The sequence below is a fragment of the Populus euphratica genome, unplaced genomic scaffold (genome assembly GCF_000495115.2).
Source record: "Populus euphratica unplaced genomic scaffold, PopEup_1.0 scaffold9.1, whole genome shotgun sequence".
In the NCBI taxonomy this organism is placed as follows: Eukaryota; Viridiplantae; Streptophyta; class Magnoliopsida; order Malpighiales; family Salicaceae; genus Populus; species Populus euphratica.
Window position 1 is genome coordinate 2206011 of NW_011499857.1, and position 27982 is coordinate 2233992.

The window sequence follows — 27982 nt, forward strand, 5'->3', positions numbered from 1 at the left end:
AATGGTTGCATTTCTAACTTTGCAGACGCAGCCTTAGGAGTGTGTTTGGAAGTGAGGTGGTGATGTTTTTTTAAATTATTATCAGACGCAGCCTTAGGAGTGTGTGTTTGGAAGTGAGGTGGTGATGTTTTTTTAAATTAGTTTTTATTTATATATATATATTAAAATAATATTTTTTTAATTTTTTAAAAAATATTTTTAACATTGATATATCATGATTTAAAAATATAAAAATTTAAAATTTAGTGAAATACTATTTAGAAATTAGTTCAATGTAATCGAGCTAGTCCGTCTCCTTTTTTGGGTGTTACAGCTGTTGCAAGGGTGTTACGGCCGTTTACTGCTAACCATTATCTAATACCCGTGATATTATTTACGATCGCAGTCGTGGCCATTTTCGTGAATGCAACAGCTATGCTTCAAAGTGCACCCACTCTTCAAATCCTTTTTTCTTATTTTAGTTTGTGATTTTCTTCCCTTTTCTTTTATAAAACATCAAGACTGCTCAATGCATTATCACCTCTTACAAGAATGATTAGTGTACAGCAAATGAAAGATTTCAAGCAAGTAGCTCTGTTCTCCCTCCCTACTTCCTCGGTGCTTCAATTTTCATCAACCTCTGTTGCTCTGCGTTCGCGTCTGTAATCTGCTAATCCAAGTTGCTGTTCCAGTTCCTCAATATTATTGTCTTGAAACGAAGGGTTCTACTGGAAATGGAGGAGAAAATCTCACATCCAACTCTACTACACACTGAACTCCACCGTTTCCCCGGTTTAAAACAAGTTGCTTCTTTGGTGGCGAGAGCAAAACTGGACATTTTGGGTACAGGATAATTGGCTAGGCCTCTCCACTTCTCGTCCAAGTCCAGTGATTAAAGCATGAAGGGGAGGAGAAGTTCAATCTTGTGCTTGAATGAGCCCAGATACAAGGCAAGGCAAGGAAAGGAGAATAACACGCGGACTTATTCACGGACGCTGACACAAAATACACACACGGACTAATTTACATCATGAAATTTAACAAAACCGGCAAGGTATTTTTTAAAGAAAATCAAAAATTAAACAGACTCGGATACTGCCATTTGATTTCCTCATTTCCTGCCGACCGGATCGTCTACATCTCTATTCGATCAAATGGATTGTTACTGCGTAATTTGTTAGAATCTTCATAATTGATGTCCTGGCTTTCCACCCGCGGAAAAGTCAGCTCTTAAATAAATCGTTGAGATGGCGTACAAAATTGGTATGAAGTGTATGGCCGCCCTGCATCAATTGCATATTTCAGACAGAAACTAGATAAAAATCTCTCCCGTTGTTAGATTACATTTAGAGTGAATAATACAACTAAGGTGAAAATAAATACAAACAATGCTGATTATCTTTTCCTATGAGCTTTCACATGATGCAGCCACAACATAAACTCGTAAAGAACTGTTAAACTGCTAGCATTTAAATCAGAAGTCGTAAAATCACATATAAAATTCACCAGGCAACAAAAATCTCCCTGACAAATTTATGATGGATGCAAAAATGGCATCGCTCCCCTAGTTGGTTGTTCACGTTCAACTAGGGGAGCAAAGTACAAGAGCTACTAGCACAATCATGGCTTCAATAAACTAAAGAAGCATCAGAAGCATGAATTTCTTTATGCCAAGGATGAAAGTCTCATCCTTAAACATAATCAAGCATGAACTTTATATTTGATCAAGAGTTCCCACAATGCAAACTTTCTATGTAGTTTAGAAGACAATAATTAGCAATAAAATTAGAAAAACTAATAGCGGTGCTGGTAAAAGAATTTATTTATTAAAAGTGAAAGGTCTTTTGAAAATGAAATGTAGACTTAAATTAAAGTATTGCAGGTATATATTTCAACAACAAAAGGGGAAAACAGGAGCCATATTACCATGACATGCTCCTGGATAAAATAAGTGAGAACCAATTGCACAAGTTACTTGAAGAACAGGAAGGATTTGTCAGGCTGCCGATCTAAGTTAGCTCTACAAGTTTAAGTCTAGTGTAGATATATGCATATAAATACATACATCCATGCACAAAGAAGGATATACATGTAAATTTGTGCATCAAACAAAGATGCAACATTTGTGTCCATGCCCACAAATCATAAATTACCTGTCTTTCAAAAAGAAAAAAAAATCAAAACAAAAATTATCTGTTAATAACTACCGGACCATATTAGCAAAAAAATGCAAATAAATAAATAAATAATACATGCCTTGTAAACAACTATGTGTGCCACTGGGAGTCCTTGATTACCAAACCGTGCAAACAGGGAAAGGTCACCAACAAGATCCAAGATCTTGTGACGACATGGTTCATCAGAGAAACGCAGTGGTGGATTCAACCAACCTTTGCTGGCACTGCAGATAAAAATCAAGGGTTATAACAAGAACCAACTCGTTGTTGCATTCCACTTTCTGCACATGTCTCGTGTACAAGACCAAACTGAAAACAAAAGATTCATATCATTCCAGCCATCTGTCAGCAAAAGCAAATGTTCAAGTTTAATTTAATCCATCAGCAGCCAAAAAACTTAGGTTTTAGACAAGTAGCAATTGTGTAAAAGTATTAAGAAAAATAACATTTTCCTGCTTATTTTGAGAAGTAAGAACTAACATTATAGCAATTTTGCACCATCACCAGTCTCCTTTTGTGCAGTTGGTCAAAATGAGCTGCAGTAGCCCAATGAACCTAGCATTTACATACTTTCATCTCCAAATAAGAATGAAACAGCTGACCTACAAACAATGGCATTGTCTAGTGAGCCCCCTTTAATAAGTCCTGCCTTGCGCATATGCTCTACCTGCAAGGATTTTCGAACATGAATTCTAGCATTAGAAAAATACTCAAGTTAGTATTTGTAGCCATGGGCATACGATGACCTGCTAAAGCAAAGACATACTTGACATTGTTTTATTTGATGGAGCGATGCTTAAACCATCACAGAAAAACCATCAGCTTCCATCTAATTATAAGAACCAGCAGCATGTTAATCCAAACATTTTCCCCTTTCTCTTTGATATACACTTGTATTATGCACTGCTTGAAGCTTGATTAAAATTGTGTGCCAGCTATGTAGTGTGATTTTATAGTGGTACGGTCTCTGTTACTTTTATTTCAGAAACATAACAGCAATTTGTTTCATAGGTGTAAAATTTTCCATGCACTAGTATTACAACTAGCCATACAATTATATCACCGATAAAATGCAAAAATAGAACTGCAGTTCTTTTCACAGAAAAACTTGGAACAACAAATTGCTAAAAGGATCGAGAAGATATTCCCAACATTCAATAACTGAAATCTGATTACCTAGGCAGAACATCTGATAGCTTCAAAGAAGTCAACTTACAACGTGTTCAAGAATAGAGGCAGTCACATTTTCTGAATAGTGGATAGGGTGACTAATGATGACTAATAATTGAGATGAGAGCTTGGAAAGAAAGAATCCATTCCCCGCATATATGTATATAGGGAGAGAAAAGAAAGGCAAGGAGGTCTATTTATCACATCAAGAGATCAAACGGTCATGGATGTGGTCGTCTTCATGATAAAAAATACACAAACCCCACACATGTAGGAGATAAGGAAAAACTAATAGCGGCATCTTTTTTTTTCAGCATACTTTTTCTTTATTAAAACTGCTAAAATCAAGCCATCACAATGAGTAAAGAGTAAGAACAACATTGGTAATGAAAGAGAGGTTAGGACAAACCTCCTCATATATGCAAAAAGTCCTTGATGGAGCTATTTCTTTGGCATAAAGAGAATCCTCCAGAGGAGCTAAGGAAAACCACTGGGAGCCAATGGCAACCTACAAAAGGAAGGGGGGAAAGGAATTTGAGCATTTCCCAGAGATAATTAATACTACGAATCTATAATTCTATACCCGAGAACAGTGACTGCTCATCCATTATAAGATTAAAAAGCTCCTTTATTACCCCCAAATGATCAATTACTGGTGGAATGCCTACATGGCAAGTTAAAGAGTAAAATCAAATCATTAAAGAAAACACGTAGTTTATACATGAAGATTCAGTTAGGAATCACTGTAATACTTCTCAATAATGTTACTTACTTTACTTAACATCTCAAAGTAATGACAGTAAAAGCACAGTAGTAACTCATGGATAAAAGCATTTTCCAACACAAAAAGCAAAAGCAAAAACATCCATCAGCAGAGTGCGCTGCACTTAGATTACCTGAGGAAAATCAATCCCATAACTAACTCGAACTTTCGGTGATGGAAACGCTGCCACAAACGAATCATTCTTCGATACATGGATGGGCTCGTTCAAATAGGGAGCCAGTTTCTCACAGTCATTCCCACACTCATCTTTGGCTGCCACTAAACCATCCTTTTCTATTCTCTCCACCCAGTCCCTCGCCGAACCATCCAATACAGGAACCTATAAATCACACATTCTCAAAAACACCACAAACGGAAAGAAATGCTGGTAACTTACCATGACAGACTGAGTCTGACCTACCTCGGAATCCAAGTCGGAATCATCAGAGTCAAGATTGGTAATTTCAATACGGCAATTATCGACACTCATAGCCTCGAGAGCGGAAAGCAAATGCTCGACGGTTCGAATTTTAACACCGTCGTTGGAGAGAGTTGTGCAAAGAGGCGATTCTTGTGCGTAATCGATGGATGCTGGAATTGATTTGGAGTTGAAATAGAAGTAGCGCCCTTTGCCTGCTAGCTCTGGCAATAGCCTTACTGTTGAAGATTTTCCCGAGTGGAGTGTCGTCCCACTTGCCTCCACGCGTCTCTTTAGTGTTTGTTGAACCCTGCCACACTGATTTTATTTCAAATTTTTTTACTATTAGTTTACTGAATAAATGATTTCTAGGAAGTTGAAAAAGAAAGAGAGAGTGCTACTGGTTTCCAGGAGATGAGTTTGGATGACTTTAGAGCGTTGAGGGCACCGGAGATAGCCATCGACGCCGTTGTGTTTTCCAGGGAGAGAGCGGAGAGTTTGAAAGTGTTTTAAGACTTTTTAGGGCTTGGAATTTCTGATCCTGGAGGGACAAATTTTGAAATGAGTTTAATTTGTTTGACAGCAAGAAAAATAATTGCATATTGACTTGTTGAGTATTTTATTAATTTTCTACTTAAGTGTCTTACTTTTTAAGTTTTATCTATTTAATTTCCTTAATAATATTTACATGTAAATTGGTTAGGATATTATATGGTATTTCTGAGGGTTTGTAATTGACCAAAAGCTTCATCTTTTTCTTTTTTTTTGCAGTTCATTAATTTCAATAAAGATTTTAGCAGTTAATGAAAGGAAACAAACTGCCCATTTATTTCATTTCGCAAAATTAAAAAATTTCCCTTGTTCCGCTCAAACTTCTTGTGTTGAATGATGTGATAATTAGGATTGGAAATGATAATGAATATTTATAAGTTGGATTTATTAATATTAATATTTTATTTATTATTTATTGAATTAAAAATACTGATATTTATAAATTATTTATTAAATTTTGAATATTTAATTTTATTTAATAAAAAAATTATTTATATTAAAAATTGATCTGCTATTTAATATATGGTATTCATATTTTATATTTGATTTTGAAGGGTGAATAGATTAGGGTTGTGTTTGTTTCTGTGGTTCATTGTATATTTTTAAAAATATAAAAATTTTTATTTAAAATTATATTTTTTTATTTTTAGATTATTTTAATATATAATTATTAAAAATAATTTTTTTAAAAATAATATTATTTTAATATATTTTAAGTAAAAAATATTTTAAAATATAAACAGTGTAAATACTATACATGGGCTGATTTTCTGTTAACACCCATAATTTACTTCGTGCAGTGGATTGATAGATTTGCTTGAGGGGAAGCTTGTGGTTCCTCGGTCTCAAATAAAAATAAAAGATGAATTGGAGGCTATAGCGTCCAGGTCACGATCTTCATCTGACATGTCCGAGGCTGAAAATGGATGAGTTCTTGACAGCAATGTTGATGCAGAGTGTCAAAATTGCAAGAGAAAACGCCAAAGAGTAATCCTTTTATTTAAAGAGCTATATAACGAATATGCAGTTCCTTTTGAAATTTGGGAGGTACATCTCTTTCCTCCTAATCCTCTCACGACAAACCAATTGAATTGTTATATACAGTCTCTGGCTATTTCATGAGGTTTTATTATCTTTCATCTTTGGTTTTTTCAGTTACTGAATTTAGTTGCTTGAACTTGATAGCGTGTGTTCAGAAGATAATTAGAACCTTTGAGATGAATATGGATCGATATTGTAGATGTATGACAGTAGAATTTCTTTCTGTTCTATGTATTGATATGACTCCATGTCTCCACTAGAATAGTTCCTTCTTGGATGTTATAGGGATTGGCCAAATGTGAGCTTAATGACACTCCTACAAATTCATGGCATTACATTTCTCAGAGATAAAACAAGCACGCTATGTTTGCAGGTGACGGTCTGCATTTTTAATTCGATATGTTTGCTTTTAAAGAGTTCAAATCCGTGATAGGTTGGTAACTTAATTATAGGCTGGCAATAGGTAGCTGTGAGTTGAGTCCAAATCATTGTAGTTGTAGTTCTCTCAAGTTGCTAGATGTAATACAGACAATTTAGCTCAAATTATGGTGAATTTAAGGTTCGTCTGTATCTGTAAAAAAACTGTTTTCTTTTTATGAATTTTAGAAAGAAATAAATTTTTACAAAGAAAATTATAGGGAAAATGAATTTCTAAAAAATAAATTATTTTTTTATGTTTGGTAGTATTATAAAAAATAAACTAGAAAATAATATTTTTCAGTGTTTGATTATGTTATGGAAAATAAATTGGAAAATAATTTATTAATATTTTATTTTTCTCAAGTTTATTAAAATAATGAGGAACAAATCTTACAAATTAAAAATTTGAATAATAATGAAATTGAAAAAAAATTCATAAATTATCTCAAATAAAATAAATAATAAAGATCAAATCTAAATAAAAATTAAAATAATAATAATTAATATTTCATAAACCCATCTTACTTGATCTTGACAACAAGTCAAACCGATTGATATTTGAGATTTACATAAAGGTTCAAAGTGTTATCTCAAAACTATTAACATGACTTATTTATTTAACCAGTAATTATTTTTTTATATTTATAAACATGTAAAAGGTTTTCAATAAGTTTATTATATTTTTATTTTATTAATAATTTATAAAAAATATTTATCTTTTATTAATATTATAAAAACAAATAATTTTTTTATCCTTCTATTTTATAAAGATGACGACAAGGTTTAGAGATTATAAATACTTTTAAGTTATTCAGATAAAAAATTCATAATTTTTTATACTTTAAAAGTTTATGTATCTTAAGGCATTAATTACACAAAAATAAAAATAAAGGTTTTTGTTCTTTGGAATTTAAAGTTTTTTCTTTTAAATATTGCTTTTTCTGTATAAAATTACTTATTTTATTATCAAAAATCTTTAAATTTCATGGATAATGCCTATTTTTGAAAACTTCTACTACTATTTTTTTACATCCTAGGCTAAAAAGAAAAACATAATGATATGAACATTTAAATAACCATTATCCAAGCACCAAATAAATTGTTCCTTTAATATGCTAGATTTTGAAGCATCATCAGCAGGTATCAGTATTGCATGCTTCCAATTTTCAAAATTTGTTATATAAGCAAGTCCTTGATATCCTTTTCTTCTTTTCGATATGTCCGGAGATGCTTTACTTTGCTATATTCTGGTGATGCTGATAGTAGCATTGTAAGAGAAACCTGGGCTAGACTAATCGATCAAGCTCTTTCAAGGGGTGGTGTTGCGGACGCTTGTTCAGTACTGAAGAGGGTTGGTTCCTGCATGTATCCTGGAGAGGGAGCTCGTCTACCTTTATGCACCCTATGCCTTCACCTTGAGAAGGCTGCACTGGTGCACTTACATTTCATTAATATTTACTTGTTTTGCCATTTATTTAATTTACACTAAGAAGTTTGTGGTTATTGTGTAAACAGCACATTTCCTGCATTAATATATAGTGCTTGTTGCTTTTCTTTTTTATTTGTTGCATCACAAAAAAAGGCATTTCCTTCACGTTCGTGTGTCTTTGGGCTTGTTTTATTGACAATTTGTTTTCATTTTGCAGGAGAGACTGGAATCAGGGATTGAAACTGTAGGAGATGAAGACGTAGCAAGAGCTCTGCTTGCTGCTTGCTGCTTGCTAGGGTGCAATTGAACCTGTATCAAGCACTTGTGATCAGTTATTATCGAATGGAGCTATCTTCCCATCTCCCAACCTTAGGCTACGCCCTCTGCGATCTGTGCTTGTGGTACTCCGTGAATGGGCGATGATTGTATTTGCCAGAGGATGGGTACAAGTGCTGCTGGAGCTTCATTAAAATTAGTTGGATCATTCACACTGGAACAAATTGTTGTCATTATTAACCAAGGGATTCGTGATAAGATCACGAGTGCAGCAAACAGGTCAGCTTGTCCTCTCAACCACTTGCTGCCTCTAGCTGCTTTGATGTTAGACATATTAGACAATACCTGTTTCTCGGCCTGAAAGAAAAGGATCAAGACCATTTGATACTTCCTGATTCAAAGAGGAAAATAATAGCTTCATTTCATTCCTGAGTTAGAATTGCCTGAAAATTTATGACTTTAGAAAGGGTTACGAGAATAAGAGATTTTTCAGGATCAAAGCTGTGCTTTCGTGAATTTTCTGGCTTTTATGTCTAACTGCTTTGTAGTGACTGGCAATGGCGTTAAAGCGTTGATTAAATAAATGTTATAAGTTTGCTGTTCTTGTTTTGCCTTGGACTTTGAGACTCAAAACAATTAGCGGAGTGGCTTCCCACTATCTCTTAGCATTGTTATTTTTCGTGGTTACTAAAGTTCATCAGACATCCTGGTCTGATCCACTGATATAAGATATGTTATTTAATCAACAAACCTGAGTGCATGCCTAAGAGTTTCGTAGCACCTTGAAGTCTCTATCCACCCTGCTTGATCTTTCAGTGGCTCATTTTAAAGTCCTGCGGGAAAAAAAATAAAATTCTAAGCATGTAAGGAATAGAAGAGATAACATAAGCTGCTCGTGCTACGGGGAACTTTAGGAATAGAAGAGATAACATAAGCTGCTCGTGCTAGGGGGAACTTTTATGACATTCTTTTTGTTTTTTCTTTATTAACGTGGGTATCCGGACCAGTTTGCGCGTATCATGACTAATCCCATAGATCCTGAAGTTATTTATCATATAAGTCTCTAGTGATCATCATATTAGTAATCAAGGACTCGAACCCGAGATCATAGAAGGAGCAAACTCCTTGATCTCAAGTATTTACCACTTGACCACCACTAGATAATTAACTTTTATGACATTGTTGAACATCATATCATATTATGAACCCTTATTCTCGTGATCCATCTTACAATGTTTCCTTGTTATCTTTTATCTCCTTTTCTTTTTAATAAGCAAAATCATTGTTACAATAGTTTATTGTGCTTATCTAGAGTGGAAGACGGCTAAGTCATCCATTACAGTCTAGTGTCGGAACAATATTTTAGTCTCACACATGGGGTTGTCCTTTTATTCTGAGCATTCTGCTTTTGTGGCACTGGGGATGAACAGGTACATGACAGAGGTGAGGAGGCTGCCCCTTCCCCGGAGCAGGACTGAAGCTGTTTACCAAGGATTTCGAGGACTTGAAGAGTCCCTGATAAGCCCCTTTTCTTGACAGATTTTGATTCTTTAGTGTTCCATAGTAGTTGTATGAAGAGGTTTATTTTTGGTTTGCAAATAAAAAATTAATAGGTGAAGTAGTTCAAAGACACCAGTTAACGTTATGGTTTGACATCTTTATCGTTTCAATGTAACATTGAGTCGCAGTTCATAGCGAAGCAGATATCAAATTTGAAGGCTGATGATGCCAAGAATCATATTAACAAGTTCTTCAAAGATGACTTGGTAATTTCTCATGCTTTTATCTCTTCACCATAAAACCACATCTGTACATGCTCACTTGAAAGAATCAGTGCCTGCATTATAAAATCAGAGGAGTGCCAACCTCTTTGGAGACCTTGGACGTTGGAAAATATGCGGCTCTTGTTCTCAGTCCTTTCTATCCACCCTTATGTTAAAGCAGGGAACTAATCTGCTGTGCCATGGGGATTGATACTCATTTATATTTATAATCCTTGCCAGGAGAAGCCAGAAGAATGAGCAGATGATGATTTATCAGAATTCTTGATGGCTATGAAAAACTTCTGCTAGAAGTAGCCTAAACCCTGCCTTGACAAGCAAATCAGAGGGTCCTGTGGGGGTGGATTCAGTGGCAGGCATTGTAATTGGATGGGGTGGTCAAGTTTACCCTACTGAGAATAGGTAAGTTGCGTTGGTTAGCAAAAGCAAAGCACTTGGTAATGCGGTGGACACTGCCTTCTGTGACGGTGCATGTGCTTGTCTTGTGTTGTGGGGGCAGCAAGCCAAGAACAGTGTTGCCGCTTGCGAGCGGTTTTGCAGCCTGCAAGCTAGAGCGTACATGGAGAAGATATTTCGTTTTTGATGTTTATGGTATTTCTGTAAATGAAATTTCTTTTCTTCGTCGGCAGAAATAAAATTGCCCGACTTCTCCTGCACTATATCTTATCTTTACCATTATTTTATTTTCCTTGAGTTAAATTCTTCAACCACAATATCGGGAAAAATCATTCACGTTCCTTGCAAGAGAGGCTTGCATTCTTGGAGTCTTGGTGAGTGGGTATGATTCTCACGTTACCATTCTGGTCTGAATCTTAGAGAAACTATAATATATAATAAATTTACTTTTTATGAATACACTAGTTTAGATATAGATGGTTTGTTGGGACTTTGCCTTGCACGCAAAATTGATGGATAATATCTGTCAATAAAACCATAGAAAAGGGTCCGTGGGAAAGAGTTGCATGTACTTTCTAAACGAAGGCGGTTAACGAAAAAGAATTTACGAGGATGGGTGTTAGTACACCTGTACACAGGGGCGGAACCAGGGGGTGGCAAGTAGGCCCGGGTCCCTGCAAAACATTTTAAAATATTTTATTATTTAATATTTTTAATTTAAATAAATAAACTTTTTAATAATATATATATTATTATATTAGTTTTGGCCTCCCTATAGAATGAATCTAGCTCCGCCCCTGCCTGTACATGTACATTTTGGGAGCAGGAGGTTTATAAAAAATAATTTACAAGGATTGGTGTTATGTACTCTTTCAACGTCAGCAGCAATAAACAGACAATAATTACAAACAAAACAAAACGAATATGATGTTTGCTCAATATTACGGTCGCTTTGGACATTGTTACTGTGGATGACACTATTCAGGGTGATACTGTTCAAAAATACTAAAAGAATATATTTCCAGGGGCGAAACTAAAAGATATATAGTTCTTTTTCTAATTCTTAGCATAAAAAGATTGGGTATGTTAATCTTGTAATGATCACAAATATTTTTTAAAAAAAATATTTTTTAAGATGAAGTTTATTAATAAAGCTATGTATATTTTTCACACTAAAAAATTTATAAATATTTTTTTAATTTAAAAAACACGAGAGATTGGTTGACTACTCATTACAACTATTATTTGACTCTTATAACCGTTGATTAATAATAATTATAAATATATCAACTTAATATTTTTTTTGCAAGATAAAATAGGTAATTGATTTAACATTAAACATTAGAGTTAATGCTTATTAATATTTTTATATTTTTTTCTTTATAGATAAATTAATTATTCTTATCTTGATCATAATTTTATCTAAAATCAAAATATCATAAATTTTCATAGCAAAATTTTAGTTAAATATGACATTAAGATCTAAAAAATAAATCAAGAAGGTTACACAACAACAATAAAGAATGTTAAAAAGTGTGACTGCGGATGTTCCTGGATAAAGGTGTTCCTGGATAAAGGTGTTTGTGAGTATTATTTTGATTATTTTTTAAAGTATTATTTATTTAAAAATATATTAAAATAATATATTTTTATTTTTTTAAAAATTATTTTTAATATTAAATCATTAAAATAATCTAAAAACACTAAAAAATATTAAATATAAATAAATAAATAATTTTTTAAAAAAAAATAAAAAAACCGGTTTACACCATGCTCCCAAAATACTTGCAAGTCTTGTTTTAGCACGAGCTATAGCAAAAATTTGCATGAAATTTCGGCCTCCCTTATACGACCGAAATTACATGAAATTTCTGCCTCAATTATTTGTTTGAACATGAGCGATATACTTGAGGACTTGCTTGTACTTGCATGTTTGTGTGTATCAAAGTATACAATCTACGAAGTTAAGTTTGAGTTTATAGTTAAAAATAAAAATAAAAATAAAAATGAAAGGACAAGCACAAAAAAAGGGCTCGTTGTAAAAGTGCATAGAAAATTTAATCTTGATACCTAAAGTTTTAATTCATGCATTGCTTGGTCCTTGAAGTTTTAAAATTTTACATTTCAATACTATTTTTTTTAATGTTTTAATCCTCAAGTACTGAGAGGTGAATGAGAAAATCATTAAAAAATAATAGAAAATAAAAAAAAAACAATTGAGCTTATTTTAACTACGAAGAAGACAGTCTTTATGTTAATAAGTTTATTTTTGTAAAAAGGAGTTTCGTAGATGTAGTTGAGATTTTTTATAGATCAGTTTCTAGAAAAGTTTTTTTATTTACTTTAATTTTGGGTTTTAAAACAATTAAATGATATGTTTCAGGTGAAGATGAGTTCAACGAAGCCTCGTAATTTTTTTTTCAAGTGTTCACAACAAGTTAAAAATTAAATTTTTGAAGTTTAGAACTTAGATCTTGACTTTTTAACCACCAGAGATTCATAAAAAAATTAACGAGTACATGGAGTATTGTTTGACTCATTCATTCATTCCTCCTAGGCCAAGTGCTTTATTTTTTTAAAAAATAAAAAATATTATAAATAAAATAAGTAAAACACTATCCATTTTCACCAGCTGAAGAAAAAACTAGTTCTGAACGGCTGCTTTAATATTATTGAAGGCTTAATTTGGTTAATAACTGGATTTACCTCTCATGTGATCATCAGTAGTTTAAATACCAGGAAAGACTGCGAGAAAAATATTGTTTCATTAACACATGAATTTCGAGCGTAGATAATGTACCTAAGACCATATTAGAAAGAGATTGTTTTAAAATTGGTTTGATGATATCCTTGTTATTAATAATAATAAAAAAAAAAAACTACTTCGAGAAGCACACCTGCAGTTCACCTAATTCTTTTCATGCACTGTTCGTGAAACAAAAGCGAGTGAATGAATGAATGTATAGGAAATTTCCACGAGGCCGGGTGGCCTAAGCAACCTCATGAAAAGTGAAGGAAAAGCTTGACCTTAGAGAGAAGAAGACCGTAAAATCATCATAAAGCCTGTCTAAATTTCCGCTTATTCAATGGTCACGTGCCCCGTCATCATGACTCCTTGACTAGCTTGGTCCATTGGCACCGTCCAATCGTTTACACCAGTATAAACACGATGAAAACCTAGATATAACCATTTAGGTGGTGGTCAAGTGATAAGAGCTTGGGATCAAGGGGTTTGTTTTTTTTGTGGTTTTAGATTCGAATTCTTGATTGCTCATATAATGGCCACTGGAAGCTTACATGGTCGTTAACTTCAGGGTCCGTGGGATTAGTCGTGGTGCGCGCAAGCTGACCCGGACACCCACGTTAATCAAAAAAAAAAAAAACCTAGCTATACATGTTTTGGGCCTCTCTTGCAAGAATATCGGGTTTTTTTTTTATGTTTTCAAATATTTTTTATATTTTAAAATTATTATAATATATTAATATTAGAAAAAAATTAAAAATCTAAAAATATTATTTCTAGATATTAAAAAAATACTTTAAAACCAATAACTACCCCCAATAACAAATGGGTTTGGCCCCTCTTTGAACCGTGTTCCTAAGTTAATTATCCTAAGATTCTAATGATGCGAATTTTACCCAGGTATTACCAGCAAAACAAGGTTTTTCAACTAGGAAAGGGCAAGACAAATAAAAAATAATATGATTTATTTTTTACTTTTGTTTTGGTAACTGAGGAAATAAATTAAAAAAATAAGTAATTTTTAAGTTTATTCATCAACTTATTAATAGCAGATGCACAGTTGCTAAGAGACATGTTATTTTTACGTTTAAAAAAACTTTTTAAGAATTTTAAATTTTTTAATTGAGGAAATAAATTAAGAAAGATAAGTAATGTTTAAGTTTATTCATCAACTTATTAATAGTAGATGCACAGTCGCTCGTAGACATATTTGATTTTGCTTTTCAAAAAAAAATTAAGAATTCAATTTTTTTACTTTAAATTTAATTTATTAATATTTTTAGATATTTTAATATGTAGATGTTAAAAATAATTTTTTAAATATAAAAAAATATATTTTTAAATAAAAAATATTTTTAAAAATAATTACAACAGCACGCCATAAATCAGGTCAGTGACTGACATTCAATTTGATTTTTTCCATGAAAATATAAACAGAAAGAAATTATAAGCACATGATTAGTGACAAAGGCTTCCACATTTTAGTTTTGAAGTCCGGAATATAATCAAGCATGGACGAGCAATGGGTTTTTCTCTTTCTTTCTACGTTCTTTATCTCTTTTATGTATACTGTGATCGATACACGTGTTGTCGCAAACTGCTTTGCTATTGTTTTTTAAATTAATATCTTGTTTGAAGAGAATTTATATATACTTTAATTAATTTTATTGAGTTTAAAATTAATTATTATGTAAATTTTTAATGATTTTAAATTTAATAAAATTTAAATTAATAATTTTAAAAAAATAAATTTAAAATTTAACAAGTTAAATTGTACATTTTATTTATAAAAAAATTAACAATTTGCTTTGTTAATTTTTATTTTTTAAGGTGGAGGTTATTTTTTTTTAGATTAACGTGGGTGTCCGGGCTAGCTTGCGCGCACCACGACTAATTCCACGGGCCCTGAAGTTAACGACCATATAAGCCTCTAGTGGCCATCATATGAGTAACCAATAACTCGAACCTGAGAGTACAGAGAAAGCAAACCCTTTAGCCCTAAATTTTTACTGATTGGTCACCAACTAAATGGTCAAGGTGGAGGTTATGATGCGATGAAACAAATGATGGACCGAAACTAGCGCCTTGTAAGCAAAAATAGCATGAGCTATTCAGAAATAAACTGACGTTTTATTAAAAAAAAAAAAAAACAGAGTTACAAAAAGAAAAAAAGAAAACTTCCTGTTCAAATTTATACTGAGTTTATAGATTGTTCACACCTTTACAATACAAAGCGTGAACAGTACAGTTTTTTTTCTTATATACATGTATATATCTAGCAATGTAAGGTATTAAAACTATCATGTGTATATATATAGTTAGAGTCGTAAATTTAATAATTTTTATTTTTTTTGTATTTAATTAATGTCATAAACTTAGATTTTATTATGAAAATCTAATATAATTATTTTAGTTAATAAAATAATTTTTAATCTAGATGAAGTAAATTAATGTTTTATAATTTAATCACAACATATTAAGATAAATCAGGGTTGGTTTTTATAAAAAATAGTTGTAATCTTAATATATTTTTTTCTTTAAAAACTAATCTTTATTTTCAACAAAATGAATTTCTAATTTTTTATTATAAAATAAAAAGTGAAAAATAAAAGAAAACTAGAAAAGAAAAAGAAAAACTGTTTTATGCTACTAAACATACTTTCAATTTCGTTTGCTTTTTTCTTATCTGAGAAACACTATTCCACCTATCCTTCAACTTTTAAGGTCTCCGGGCAACCACTCTACCTTGTCAGTCAAATAACAAAGCAGTACTAAAACTCACGCCAATAATTTGAAGAGGCTCTCAGCTTTCCCATGGAATGGAATTGAATGAATTAAAAAAAAAAATATTTTATTTATATGTCATCCTAGTATCTCATGTATTTGTTTTTTTTTTTGATATTGTGGTGTAAAATATTTTTTAATTAAAAATATATTGAATTTTTTTAATAGTCATATATTAAATCTATAAAAAAATACTTAAAAAATTAACAATTTAATGTTTAGCAAGACAAAAAAGTATTTAAAAAACATTTTAAATAGGAGCACATGCGATGCCACACATGCATGAATCTTTGGTGAGGCTGGTACATTACAAGCACCATTATTTCCTCGCCCTTTTAATTGACGGTATGGTTATCTAAATAATCATTTTCTTCAATTTAATTAACAAGGTCATCGAATTATCAGTTTAGAGTATATATTTTTTTTGTATTTTGAGATTTTTTTTTTATTTTTAGATTATTTTGATATATTAATATAAAAGTAAATTTTAAAAACTAAAAAAAATATTATTTTAATGTATTTTTAAACAAAAAAACATTTAAAAAATAGCTATTCCATTATATTAAATGAGCTCTTAGTTTAACTGCTACCCCTTGTAAAAAGCCTCTTGTTTGCAATTTAATAGGGTGTTTGTCATTATAGTTGAACAATGCTTTTTAAGTGTTTTTTATTTTAAATTATTTTTTAATATTTCTAAATTATTTTTATTTCTTGATATTAAAAATAAAAATTTTAAAATAATAAAAAAAAATATTTTAATATATTTTAATTAAAAAACACTTCAAAAAACAATTTTTACCACCCTTTTAATCAGCAAATCAACATATATGATTTGTTTTCCACTATATTCATTATTTTTATCTGTATTCAGTTTGATACTTAAAAAGCAGGTGGTGGGTGGCTAAGAGGGTGTTTTAAAATATGATAATTTTTTTTTTAAAATAATTTTTTTAATGTATTTTTACTTAACACATAAAAAAAATTATATTTATGGAAACGTTGTCCCGGAACACTAGATTCGCTTTTAAATGGCATAGAATGAAGGGTAATTATATTTCGAGGCTTGGGTTTTAGAACTTGTTTGTAGAAAATAATTGAAGTTCGTAAAAAAAGGGAAGTTATTATCAATAACATTAACAAATCATATAATTATCCGAATAAGAAAGAGGGCAGGTGGTCATTTCGAAATAAACCCCCCTATCTCCTTGGAACTGCTCGCTCTGCTGATCAAGCACTCAGGGGGGGGGGGGGGGGAACTCTCTTCTTTCTTAAAAAAATAAAATTAAAAAGCAAATTATTAATTTAGTAGTAAGCCAGAAAAAAAGAGGAAAACGAAAATATATTACTTCTACTGATAAAGTAGAAAGCAAAAACAAGTCCGCGATAAAGGAAAGGAAAGGAAAATCAAGTTTCTCTTCTATTTTGCTCTCAGATCTGAATTTTCCCTTCTTTTGATCTAATAAAAAGAAATTAATGTTTAGATTTGAACAGGAAAAGATGAGGAAACGGATTTCTTTTTCTTTTTGATTTTGATTTCCTTTTTCAGGGAATTGAAATCTCCCACTTCTCCTTTTTAGTTTTTGGTTTCTGGTGTTTCGTGAGGAGATGGCCGATGCCGTGATTCCTGCCGCCGTATTACGTAATCTCTCCGACAAGCTCTATGAGAAGCGAAAAAACGCGGCTCTCGAGGTCTCTCTCTCGGTCTCTCTTTCCAATATGTGTTTGTCGAATAAGATTTTGTCTTTCTAGGGTTTATAATATTCTATGCATGTAGATTGAGGGGATAGTGAAGTCGCTGGCAGCCGCCGGGGATCACGAGAAGATATCGGCGGTCATCAATTTGTTGACCACGGAATTCACCGGCTCTCCCCAAGCCCACCACCGCAAGGTTTGTCTGTTTTTCTAAAAAAAAGAAAAAGAAACGTGAATTATTTTTGAAATTCAGTATTTTGATTTAATTGAATCATTATTTGATTTTTATTTCTGGTAATAATTGCATCATTATTTTGGCATTTTATCTATTATTTATTTATTTTCTGGCAGGGAGGATTGATAGGACTAGCAGCCGCAACAGTGGGGTTGACTACAGAAGCAGCTCAACATCTCGAGGTCAGTGGTCTGAAACTCCTCTACGTTACTTGTTTGAACCTTTTCTGGGGCTGGGCTCTAGTTTCGGTGTTCATTTTTGTTAACAGCTAGGCAGCAAGGTTCTTAAATTTTTGCAGAATAATTGTGTAGAAACATTTCAATTTTTGTCACAAATCATGGGTCGAATCTAGGTTCATGCACGTTAAACTGAGTTTCGTCACTCCCATTGGGATTACGTGCCATTTAGTGAGGGTTAAATATTTGATTAATTGAACATAATTGATGGAAGTATGATGTACAGTGTCGAATGACGTTTCACTGTTGTATGAATTTATCATTTCATCATGTTTTATCATTTATTTTTTGTTCGTATAGATTCTGTATTATATTTTTACTTTATTCTGGAATCTTAAAATAAAGAGTGTATTGATCAGAAGTAATTTGGTTGAAATTTATTTGTGATTACAAAATTCATTTTGGACCAAAAATTCTGGGTTTAGCATGTTTAATTTCACAAAAGAATAGAAGAGGGAAAAATTTCCAGTGGGAAAAGGAGGAAGATAGATATTTCCTAATAAATAGACTGCATTAATATAAAGAAATTACGATGCCATGACAAGCTTTAAACCATAAATGTTTGAATAGTGGAACCATGTAAGAGTTCTTAAAATAACACTAAGAAGTTTATTCTCATAAAACAGAGAGTACCGGCCCACTTCAATGACTAGTATGCAAGAAGCAAGGCAAACAAGCTCCACCTTTTTATACTATTCCCATTCCCAGTAAAGAACATTAATATTTTATTAAGTTGCTGTGGCTAAGAGGACATTCACTAGTGCAGTTCCATTGCAGATACTTTGAGAAATGACACTGGATTTGCAAAGGCTGCAAATTAAACATGGTCTGGTATGAAAGTGTGGTATCCCCTAGCAAATACTTCAATCTAGAATTTTTTTGATTGCTTGTGTAGAAGGATCACTAAAATAAAAATGTAACACCATCCTTTTGCATGCTGTCTAGTGGTTTGCAATATGTGGAGCAAAACGTTTGTGATTTTGTGTCAACATGATGGTGGTCCAATTCACTTACAGAACTTGTTGTATTCAGGAGGATTCATGGCTGGGAAGAGCTTTCTACTTTTTCATGTCGTTTTTCTATTGAGGCAATTGTTATGAGACAGAATAGTGCTTAAGTCATTTCCAGAATGAGAAAAACAAGTCTATCATTATGCTGCATTGTTTAAGAACCAAATTTATGTGAATTAGAGTAGAGTGATGGAGGGCATACCAGCCTGCTATAATTTGCTATGATTTTATTCAGCTTAAAAGCATCATGAGACATTTTATTTTTTCAACACAGTCTTTTTTGCTCCCTTTTTTCATTTGTATAATATTTATTATTGTTTTGGATGTGCCTTGCCAGAAAATTGTGAAACCCGTACTTAATGCTTTTGGTGACCAAGATAGCAGAGTTCGTTATTATGCTTGTGAAGCTCTATATAACATTGCCAAGGTGAGAATGGAAATTGCAGATTGCCCAATTTATATTTCATGCCATTTTGTGGTTTTGTTTGGGGTTTAACATACTGTTTTCTACTGACATGCAGGTGGTTAGAGGAGATTTTATTGTTTTCTTTAATGAAATTTTTGATGCCTTATGTAAACTTTCGGCAGATTCAGATCCCAATGTACAAAGCGCTGCTCATCTTTTGGATCGGCTTGTAAAGGTAAATAATTGCTCCTTGCCTCTAAGTATTCATTGATTTTTAATAAGTGATGTGTTGTGTAAAGTTGGACCCTCTTAAAATTTCAATTCTCATCTTTTACTATAATGAAACAGGACATTGTTACTGAAAGTGATCAATTCAGGTATGTTACATTTGAATATGTGCTTCAGGGATCAGCTGAAGTCTTCATAAACTGCTCTGATAATGAAAAAGTCCTATGTTTTATGGTTTATTTATTTATTTATTTATTTCTACTTTTTAGCATTGAAGAATTTATACCGTTGCTGAGAGATCGTATGAATGTCCTAAATCCCTTCGTCCGACAGTTTTTGGTGGGATGGATCACTGTTTTGGACAGTGTTCCAGATATAGATATGCTGGGTTTTCTTCCTGATTTTCTTGATGGTAATTGATAGTTAAAATGGGACATGCTTCTTTGATTTACCCTTGTATGTCGCTTCTTAGTTCATAAATCACCAACTTTTGATAAATCTCAGGTTTGTTCAATATGTTGAGCGATTCTAGCCATGAAATACGACAGCAAGCTGATTCTGCCCTTTCAGAGTTCCTTCAAGAGATTAAGAACTCCCCAGTAAGATTTCTGCTACATTTTGTTCTCATTTATTGTAGTTTCTAATTCCAGGTCACATGCCTTAGAAAAGCATCATTCTAGCAATAAATATAAATGCATTTTTTTTGGATTTCTTTATTTTCTGTATTTGATATAATATAGTTGACGTCAAGTATTATGATATAAAAACAAAATCTCTTGTTCATTTGTAATTTTCTGACTCGAACAGTGCTACTGTTGAAGTCTGTAGATTATGGTCGCATGGCTGAAATACTGGTTCAGAGGGCAGCTTCTCCAGATGAGTTTACTCGCTTAACAGCTATCACATGGGTAAGCAGATTCACATTTTCAATTTTCATGGTTATATTTGTGGATGTGTGTATATACATGTATTTATTCTTACAAGTGTATCTTATAATTTTGTATCGGTTACAATATATTCTTTGGAGTGATCTCGTAGTTGTGGACAAATTATTGCCACATTGGAGTTATATAATAGTTTTCCTGCATTAACTGTGCAGATAAATGAGTTTGTGAAACTTGGTGGTGACCAGCTTGTTCCCTATTATGCTGATATTTTGGGAGCCATTTTGCCTTGCATATCTGACAAAGAAGAGAAAATTAGAGTGGTAAGCTGGTTTAAACTCTCTGAAAGGAGAAAAACCTGTGCTATGCATACTATGCTGAGACATCTTTTGGTTTTAAGGTTGCTCGTGAAACCAATGAAGAGCTTCGTGCAATCAAGGCTGATCCTACTGCAGGATTTGATGTTAGAGCAATTCTCTTCATTGCAAAGGGGTATGGCTTTGTAACTTGCCAATTTTATTTTTAAAATGCTAGCAATTTGCTGTTTAGTAGTGCATCTTATGAAGAGCTGCAATTAAAGTGCCGACAACGCCCACAACTCAGTGATGGTGTTATCTCTGATGTGAAGATCATTTAAAATGATTTGTGGTGACTGTTGATTCTTTTGGCTGTTCAGGCAATTATCGACTGAGTGGGAGGCTACTCGAATTGAAGCATTGCACTGGATATCGACACTTTTGAACAGACATCGCTCTGAGGTAATCAGGCATAATTGACAAGCTGTATACATGTCTGGTTAATTTGTTTATGCCCTGAGCTGCAATTGTAAATTTGGTTTCTTGTCTCCAAGGGTGCCAACCCATTTGTGGGCAACTTCTGGCATTCTTTTTCCATGGGGATTGAGTCAGTGGTATATTTCCAAGAGTACATTTCCCTACAAATACTATATTTAACGTAGTATTTACGATGGGCTCTGCCCTGGCAAGGATGTGAATATAATGCATCGTGAATTTTCAATGTGATGTGAGATGGAAAAAGAAACATTAGGTGTGTAGACCAGCACCTGCGGTGGTAACAATCAGTAATGGAGGCAGCTAGCGTAATTTGATAATGCAGTGGTCACTGTATATGAAATATCAGTAAGACTTACTGGCATGTGGTCAAAGGTCTAGAATGCAGTTCAGGCTGTCGGGAGGTTGCCTTAGAGATAGAGTTAGCGGTGCAGGCATTTGTATTCTAGACCTTTGACCAATGCAGTGGTCACTGTATATGAAATAATCAGTAAGACTTACTGGCATGCGGTCAAAGGTCTAGAATGCAGTTCAAGCTCTCTGGAGGTTGCCTTAAAGATAGAGTTAGCGGTGCAGGCATTTGTATTCTTAACACAGACCAGAAGTGTGGGTATGATTACGTGGCATGGAAGGAGGGAAACTGTATCTAGCTCTGTCCTTCCAATGGATTAATAGACACTTCTTTGGGCTTTCATTTTCTTTTTATTTTTTTTAGATTGGATATGACTAAAGTTGTTTTAAATTTTGTTGATTTGAAACAGGTCCTGTCTTTTTTAAATAAAATATTCGATACCCTTCTCAAAGCACTGTCAGATCCATCTGATGAGGTAATCATTTACATTTGATTGCACATTTTCTTCTCCTAAAAGTTTCTTCTTGTTTTTTTGTTACTTGATTGATTTTATAATTGTAATTCTTCCATTCAGTATTTTTAATGCTGGAATTAATAGATCACACTGCACATATCTATACATCTGAAATGATGGTTCCTTCTTTACATCATTAAAGGTTGTGCCCATGAGATTGGCTTCCATATGCTTGTGTTTAATTTCCATTTTGCTTTCAATTTGATTGCATGCAGATTAAAATGTTTCTCAATTTGTTTAATTCAGAACTACTATAAGCCTAGTTATTACATGGTCAATTGGAAGCCTAATACTATTTTCTTTTACTTTGCTGAATCAGTTGGACTGAATTGGTTCCATTTGTGTCCTTTTTTATTCAAGTTCATTTCACTTTACTATTGTCCATGACTATCACCTACTACTTGCTTTGCTATTTTGTTCAGAAATTTACCTGCTTATGGAAAGGGTGCAAAAGGCAAAACGATAGTACTTTAACTGGGAAAACAAATTACCCTGCAGAAAATCTTGAAGACCTAATACTTGGAGATCTTTTTCTGAGCCCCATTTCCTTAATTGTGTTTTACACTATTTCCAAGTCACAAGGGAGCATGGTATCAAAAATGAATCCTAGGATGCTAAAAGTGAATTTCCACTAAACCACTAGATGTTTATTTTTATCACTATGGATTATACACCACATCAGGCCTGTCTTTGAAGTTGGTCCAGTTCCTTAGAAGAGTATATACTCCATGGTTGAAATTTATCTTCCTGTCGTTAGAATCTCTTTTCTGTCTTCTTTCCATTCTCTGTACTTCTCATTTGCTTTTAACCCCACTCCCCCTCTTGTTATGGTCTTCCTATTAAGTTATTGTGGCATATATATACAGATCAAAAAATTATCCTGTGCTGGGTTTTCATATATTTAATTTGTTGCAATTCTGATTATGTCTTCAGGTGGTACTCCTTGTTCTTGAGGTTCATGCATGCATAGCGAAAGATCCGCAACACTTTCACGAACTTCTTGTTTTCTTGGTGTATAATTTCCACATTGATCACTCTCTTCTGGAGAAGTGAGTTTTTGCTCTCTTCTTCCTGCTTATGTTATTTTTTTTAGAAGTTATTGTAGTTTAGTTGGTTCGCCAGTGGCAGTTTATGTGTAGCTTTAATCATGTGTCTTATTTCTTATGCAAATCATTATTTTGTTTTGTTAGGCGCGGTGCTTTGATAATCCGGCAACTCTGTGTTCTTTTAGATGCTGAAAGGGTCTATCGTGAACTTTCTACAATATTAGAGGGAGAAGCTGACCTGGATTTTGCATCTATAATGGTTCAGGTTTGCTCATTATTCTGGAACATAAAACTGTGATGCTTGAGGGCCCAAATGAAACAATAGTTTTTGAGGGTTTTTTTTTTTAAAATATTAAACAAAATGAAGTATCTTCATGAACTCTCCTGCCTAAAATTGCACTCAAATGCATAATTGGGAAAAGGGTAACAAAGGCAAAATAAAAAAAAATTGATACCTTTTCACATCTGTTGTTCATTTCACTTATTTACATTTTTTCCTGTTTGTTTCCCAGGCTTTGAATTTGATTTTACTCACATCCTCTGAATTAGCTGAACTTCGAGATCTTTTAAAACAATCTCTGGTGAATTCTGCTGGGAAAGATTTATTTGTTTCTTTGTATGCTTCGTGGTGCCATTCGCCCGAGGCAATTATAAGCCTTTGTTTATTAGCACAGGTAAGTATCGACTGTTCCTTTCTGTGAATTTTCAAGCTACATATTTTCATGCATTCATCCTTTTCAATTTTTAGGATTTTACTGCAGTTGTGACCATCTTGTCTTTTCTTCAGACTTACCAGCTGCATGTTTTTATGCATTCATCCTATTCAATTTTTAGGATTTTACTGCAGTTGTGATCATCTTTTGTCTTTTCTCCACAGACTTACCAGCATGCCAGTACTGTGATTCAGTCGCTGGTAGAGGAAGATATTAATGTCAGGTTCTTGGTACAGCTGGATAAATTGATTCGTTTGCTGGAAACTCCCATCTTTGCTTACCTTAGATTGCAGGTGCACTAGTTAAACTCATAGCTAGCCTTCAACTTTCTATTTTGCCTGTATTTTATTACTTTACTAGCCGCCAATAGAAGGTTTTGACATGATTACATGTCCTTTGATTTCTTTTGGTCACTTGTAGATTGTTATTATTTGGTTAGTCCATTGGTATCTTTGTCTACATATGAATTTTTTCACTGATCAAGTCTTCTGATTGTTGTCTTGTTTTTATGTAATTTGATCTGGCAAGTGATGCATGTCCCTTGCATGATGCAAGATCATTTGCCTAGCGTTTCTTGTAATGCTGAGTGTTTCTGCTGTTTTGTGGTTCTTGCAGCTTCTTGAACCTGGAAGATATACATGGTTGTTAAAAGCTTTAAATGGTCTTCTGATGCTGCTCCCCCAGGTACACCTGATGAACCACTGAATTTTTACAATTGCTATGTGCAAAGGCTGCAGTTCACACGCCTGTATTTCTATTGGTTTGCATGCATGAATGCATGTGTATGATTATGAAAAATGTTACTCGTCTACTTTTTGATGAATCCTTTTTCTCATTCTGAAAACTGGTGATATTTTCATTTTTCTGACACACAGATTGGCTTAAGATTAATTATGATTATGGTGCCTTCAAACTTTCTAAGACATGAATGCTAAGGGGAACATTTCTGAGACCTGGCTTGGCCGGGTCAACCAGGTGACTGCTGACCCAGTGCCTGGTCAGGCCAGGGTGGAAACCCCACCTTCAGTTTTTTTTTTTTTTTTCAAAACAAAGTAAGTTTGGGTTCCCTCCCATGACCAGGGCTATGAGCTGGGTCGAACCCTCGGTCTGGTCTCATAATTATGCTAAGGGGAATGCGGCACTAAGGATGTGGACAACTAATATTTTCTGCATGCTCCAGGTTTGGTTGTTCTTTGAAGGACATGTGTAGGGGGCTTGGTTGCCTTTAATGAATGGTGGAAGGTGGTATATAGGATACATGTTTATTTTTCCTTCTGTCTTTAAACGTGATATTTTTCCTTCTGTCTTTAAACGTGAAGGACAGGATCAATCTTGTAATTAATGCTACAAATCAAGGAGTGGTGCTGACAAAACAATAAAAGATTAAATGCTTTACCAACTTTCAGTGGTGATGGTGCTGGTTCCCCAAGCATTAAAAATACAAGCCCGATCTAGATACTGCTAAAGAAATAAAGAGCTCATTTAAAAATTGATTGGGACATAAGTGCTTCCTGACTTTGTGGGATGCAACTAGTGCATCTATGGTTATTGGTTACTGCCGTTTATCTATAGTTTCTAATATTTCTTTTTCATTGGCTCTGTGAATGCAGCAAAGTGCAGCTTTTAAGATACTGCGAACTCGTTTAAAAACTGTACCTTCATATTCCTTTAGTGGTGATCAAGTTGAGCGAACATCTTCAGGGAACACATACTCTCAGATCCTACATCACATTCCAAGTGGATCGCAAATTTCCGAGGATGGTGATGTAAACCAGGATGTAGGGACTTGTAATTCGCATAATGGAATTAATTTCACTACAAGGCTGCATCAGTTTGAGCAAAAGCAAAAACAACATCGGGTGCATGCAAAAGCACAGGCCAAGTCTCGCAAAATCTCCACATCATCATCAAAGGTTTGTTGAACATCTTTATCTCATTATTGTTGTTATGAAGTTTAATCAATACTGCTTTTGGCATAATGTTTTATGATAGGAGTATATTTTTTAGGGGAATTAGAGTGAGGAGCAAGAACGGCTAGACGAGACTTGAGCACATTTAGGGAACTTTCATCGGTAATTTTCTAGTAGAGTAATTTGTGGGCGAATCATGAAGTTCCTTTTTTAGTAGGAGGTTCAGCTCAAGTGGCACTGTAAAGTTGGAGTAGGTAGTTCTTGTTAGGGGGGAGAAATGTGTGGCATTATTTCCATTTCTCACTCCGTCCATTGTTATTCCTGCTCTATAGAATCATAGTGACAAAATTAACCTTGTTTTAGAGTTTTCCTTATTTAAAAATTTACAATCGAATTTCAATATATTTTACACATCATAAATTGAGCATAATTGTTTAATGTAAATAATATTCCCAATAAAAATTAAAAATTCTATTTTACAGAATATATCAATAATACAAAATAAAAGTTATAAAAATATATCCATGAAAATATAAATAATAATTTATAAGAAAACATAAACAATAATAAATGATAATTTAACCATCCATTTTGAAATTAAAATCCAAGGAAATGATAAACAATATCAAATTTTGCAAATGATTTTTTAATTTAATTGTCTTATGTTTAGTTAAATTATTATGTACATTTAATGTTACAAAAGTTTCTAGTTTAAGAAATGTAAAAGGTTAATTCGGTCACTTTGTAAAGTTGTGGAGTGAATAAATTTGTGTATTAGTGATTTTATTATAAATACAACTTTGGGGTTGGTTTAACGGGTGGGGTTGGTCTAATGGGCTATATGAACAGTGAACCATCTTGATATATTCTGTTAATCATTTGGTTAACAATTTCATGTCACAGTTCCATGGTTAATGCAAGTGTGTAATGTTTAGGTTGTTCCAGACTGTAAATGCAATATTTGCTTTTATGCAATAAATGATCTGTTATTTGTTTTTTGTTTTTTCCAAAAAATGAACTCATCGTCTCCTTATCAAAAGCAAATAAAAAATAAAGGTCCAAGCACGATGACATGAGTATTTTTGTATCAAGTTCAAGATTTTTTTTAGAGGCTTTTTGATTTTTTCGGGCTTTTTTTAAAGAAAGTCTTTTGGTATTTTTTTCCTTCATTTTTTTTTAATGTTTGAATTGTTTATGAATTGATTTTTATATTTTTTTATTATATAATAAAATAAAAAAATTAACTGAACTTAACAGAGTCTATCAGGTTGTGGATTTGATAGGGTGATTAGGGTGAATTTAGTCTGTTTTTTTCTTTGATTTTTTTTCCTTTGACCAATTTAGTTGACAAGGTCATGGTGAGTAATGATATAATTTTAAATCCAAGCTAATTGGATTGAGATTTTTCAAGTTTGAGTTGTTTACCGAGTTTCCAATGATCTGGACATAAATTATTTGTGCCCTAAATAAAAAATTTGGGCATTAAATGAAAGCATGGGCAATGAATTAGTGTTCATTTAAACATGTTTTATTATGTAGTCTTCTCTTTACTTGCAACAGTTCCACGCTTGCCGCTGTTGTGCTCGGAATTACCGTGTGCTATTATTCTTGCAGGATGTACAAGGATTAGAGGAATCCCAGCACCAACCTCCTTTGGATAGCAGTGGGCCGCCTCTTTCAAGATCATCTAGGAAAGGCCCGGGGCAATTACAACTTTGATCATATTATGCACTGGAGAGGAGGTTCGGGTATAAATTTGTAAAATTGTATATCGTAGTTTGTCTGTTTTTTATGGATGCTGGGATGGTTAAGAAAAAAGAAAAAGATGGTTTTGATTTGAGATAAGCTGGGGTTATTCTGAGCTATTCTTTTTTCTTTGGAAACAGTGTATATCCATGTGGTTCTGTTATTTTTTTTATATTGAAAACCACGGCCCAATGCAAAATATTTTAGAGAATGCAGTTTGTTTTTGTTGAGTCCACATAATAGTTACTATGGCCACTCATAAAATAATAAAGAATCGGCTAATTCATGTA

The 27982-nt window shown here is 33.1% G+C and overlaps 2 protein-coding genes and 1 long non-coding RNA gene across 9 annotated transcripts; 2 read left to right on the forward strand and 1 right to left on the reverse strand.

Annotated features, from left to right (window-relative positions):
• Positions 1-856: 856 nt before the first annotated feature.
• LOC105123757 (probable UDP-3-O-[3-hydroxymyristoyl] N-acetylglucosamine deacetylase 2) lies at positions 857-5118 on the reverse strand. 3 transcript variants are annotated; one of them, XM_011023470.1, is made up of 7 exons: positions 4909-5118; positions 4511-4825; positions 4223-4429; positions 3736-3834; positions 2759-2823; positions 2236-2380; positions 857-1262 (listed from the first exon to the last, which is right to left on the reverse strand). In XM_011023470.1, the coding sequence occupies exons 1-7, from the start codon at positions 4966-4968 to the stop codon at positions 1203-1205; spliced, it is 951 nt and encodes a 316-aa protein (XP_011021772.1). In that variant the 5' UTR covers positions 4969-5118; the 3' UTR covers positions 857-1202. The 3 variants fall into 3 exon arrangements, with proteins under 3 accessions (XP_011021772.1, XP_011021773.1, XP_011021771.1); XM_011023471.1 differs by having other exon boundaries at positions 1170-1999; XM_011023469.1 differs by having other exon boundaries at positions 1170-2132.
• Positions 5119-5840: 722 nt separating this feature from the next.
• On the forward strand, positions 5841-10713 carry LOC105123759 (uncharacterized). Of its 2 annotated transcripts, XR_841937.1 has the most exons (5): positions 5841-6106; positions 7748-7952; positions 8167-8504; positions 9656-9991; positions 10229-10713. It is a non-coding gene; the product is annotated as an uncharacterized LOC105123759 (long non-coding RNA). The 2 variants fall into 2 exon arrangements; XR_841936.1 differs by lacking the exon at positions 5841-6106 and having other exon boundaries at positions 7532-7952.
• A 6396-nt stretch (positions 10714-17109) lies between these two features.
• LOC105123760 (protein VAC14 homolog) lies at positions 17110-27982 on the forward strand. Of its 4 annotated transcripts, none has more exons than XM_011023476.1 (20): positions 17110-17618; positions 17704-17817; positions 17973-18038; positions 19440-19529; positions 19624-19743; positions 19857-19885; positions 20006-20148; positions 20241-20335; positions 20558-20644; positions 20836-20943; positions 21021-21112; positions 21297-21378; positions 22173-22238; positions 23211-23326; positions 23468-23588; positions 23836-23997; positions 24201-24329; positions 24652-24720; positions 25647-25949; positions 26044-26362. In XM_011023476.1, exons 1-20 carry the CDS (start codon positions 17535-17537, stop codon positions 26050-26052), a joined length of 2085 nt encoding a protein of 694 aa, XP_011021778.1. In that variant the 5' UTR covers positions 17110-17534; the 3' UTR covers positions 26053-26362. The 4 variants fall into 4 exon arrangements, with proteins under 4 accessions (XP_011021778.1, XP_011021777.1, XP_011021776.1 ...); XM_011023475.1 differs by having other exon boundaries at positions 26053-26362; XM_011023474.1 differs by having other exon boundaries at positions 26164-26362.

What these genes read in the sequence shown, in the direction of transcription:
- LOC105123757 (XM_011023469.1), bottom strand. Translation starts at nt 4,968, where the DNA reads ATGGCTATCTCCGGTGCCCTCAACGCTCTAAAGTCATCCAAACTCATC. An exon ending in AACTCATCTCCTGGAAACCA is followed by an intron (nt 4,826 to 4,908) that starts GTAGCACTCTCT and finishes AAATAAAATCAG; the next exon opens with TGTGGCAGGGTTCAACAAAC. An exon ending in ATTCCGACTTGGATTCCGAG is followed by an intron (nt 4,430 to 4,510) that starts GTAGGTCAGACT and finishes TGTGATTTATAG; the next exon opens with GTTCCTGTATTGGATGGTTC.
- LOC105123760 (XM_011023473.1), top strand. Translation starts at nt 17,535, where the DNA reads ATGGCCGATGCCGTGATTCCTGCCGCCGTATTACGTAATCTCTCCGAC. An exon ending in AAGCAGCTCAACATCTCGAG is followed by an intron (nt 18,039 to 19,439) that starts GTCAGTGGTCTG and finishes GTGCCTTGCCAG; the next exon opens with AAAATTGTGAAACCCGTACT. An exon ending in GCTTAACAGCTATCACATGG is followed by an intron (nt 20,645 to 20,835) that starts GTAAGCAGATTC and finishes TTAACTGTGCAG; the next exon opens with ATAAATGAGTTTGTGAAACT.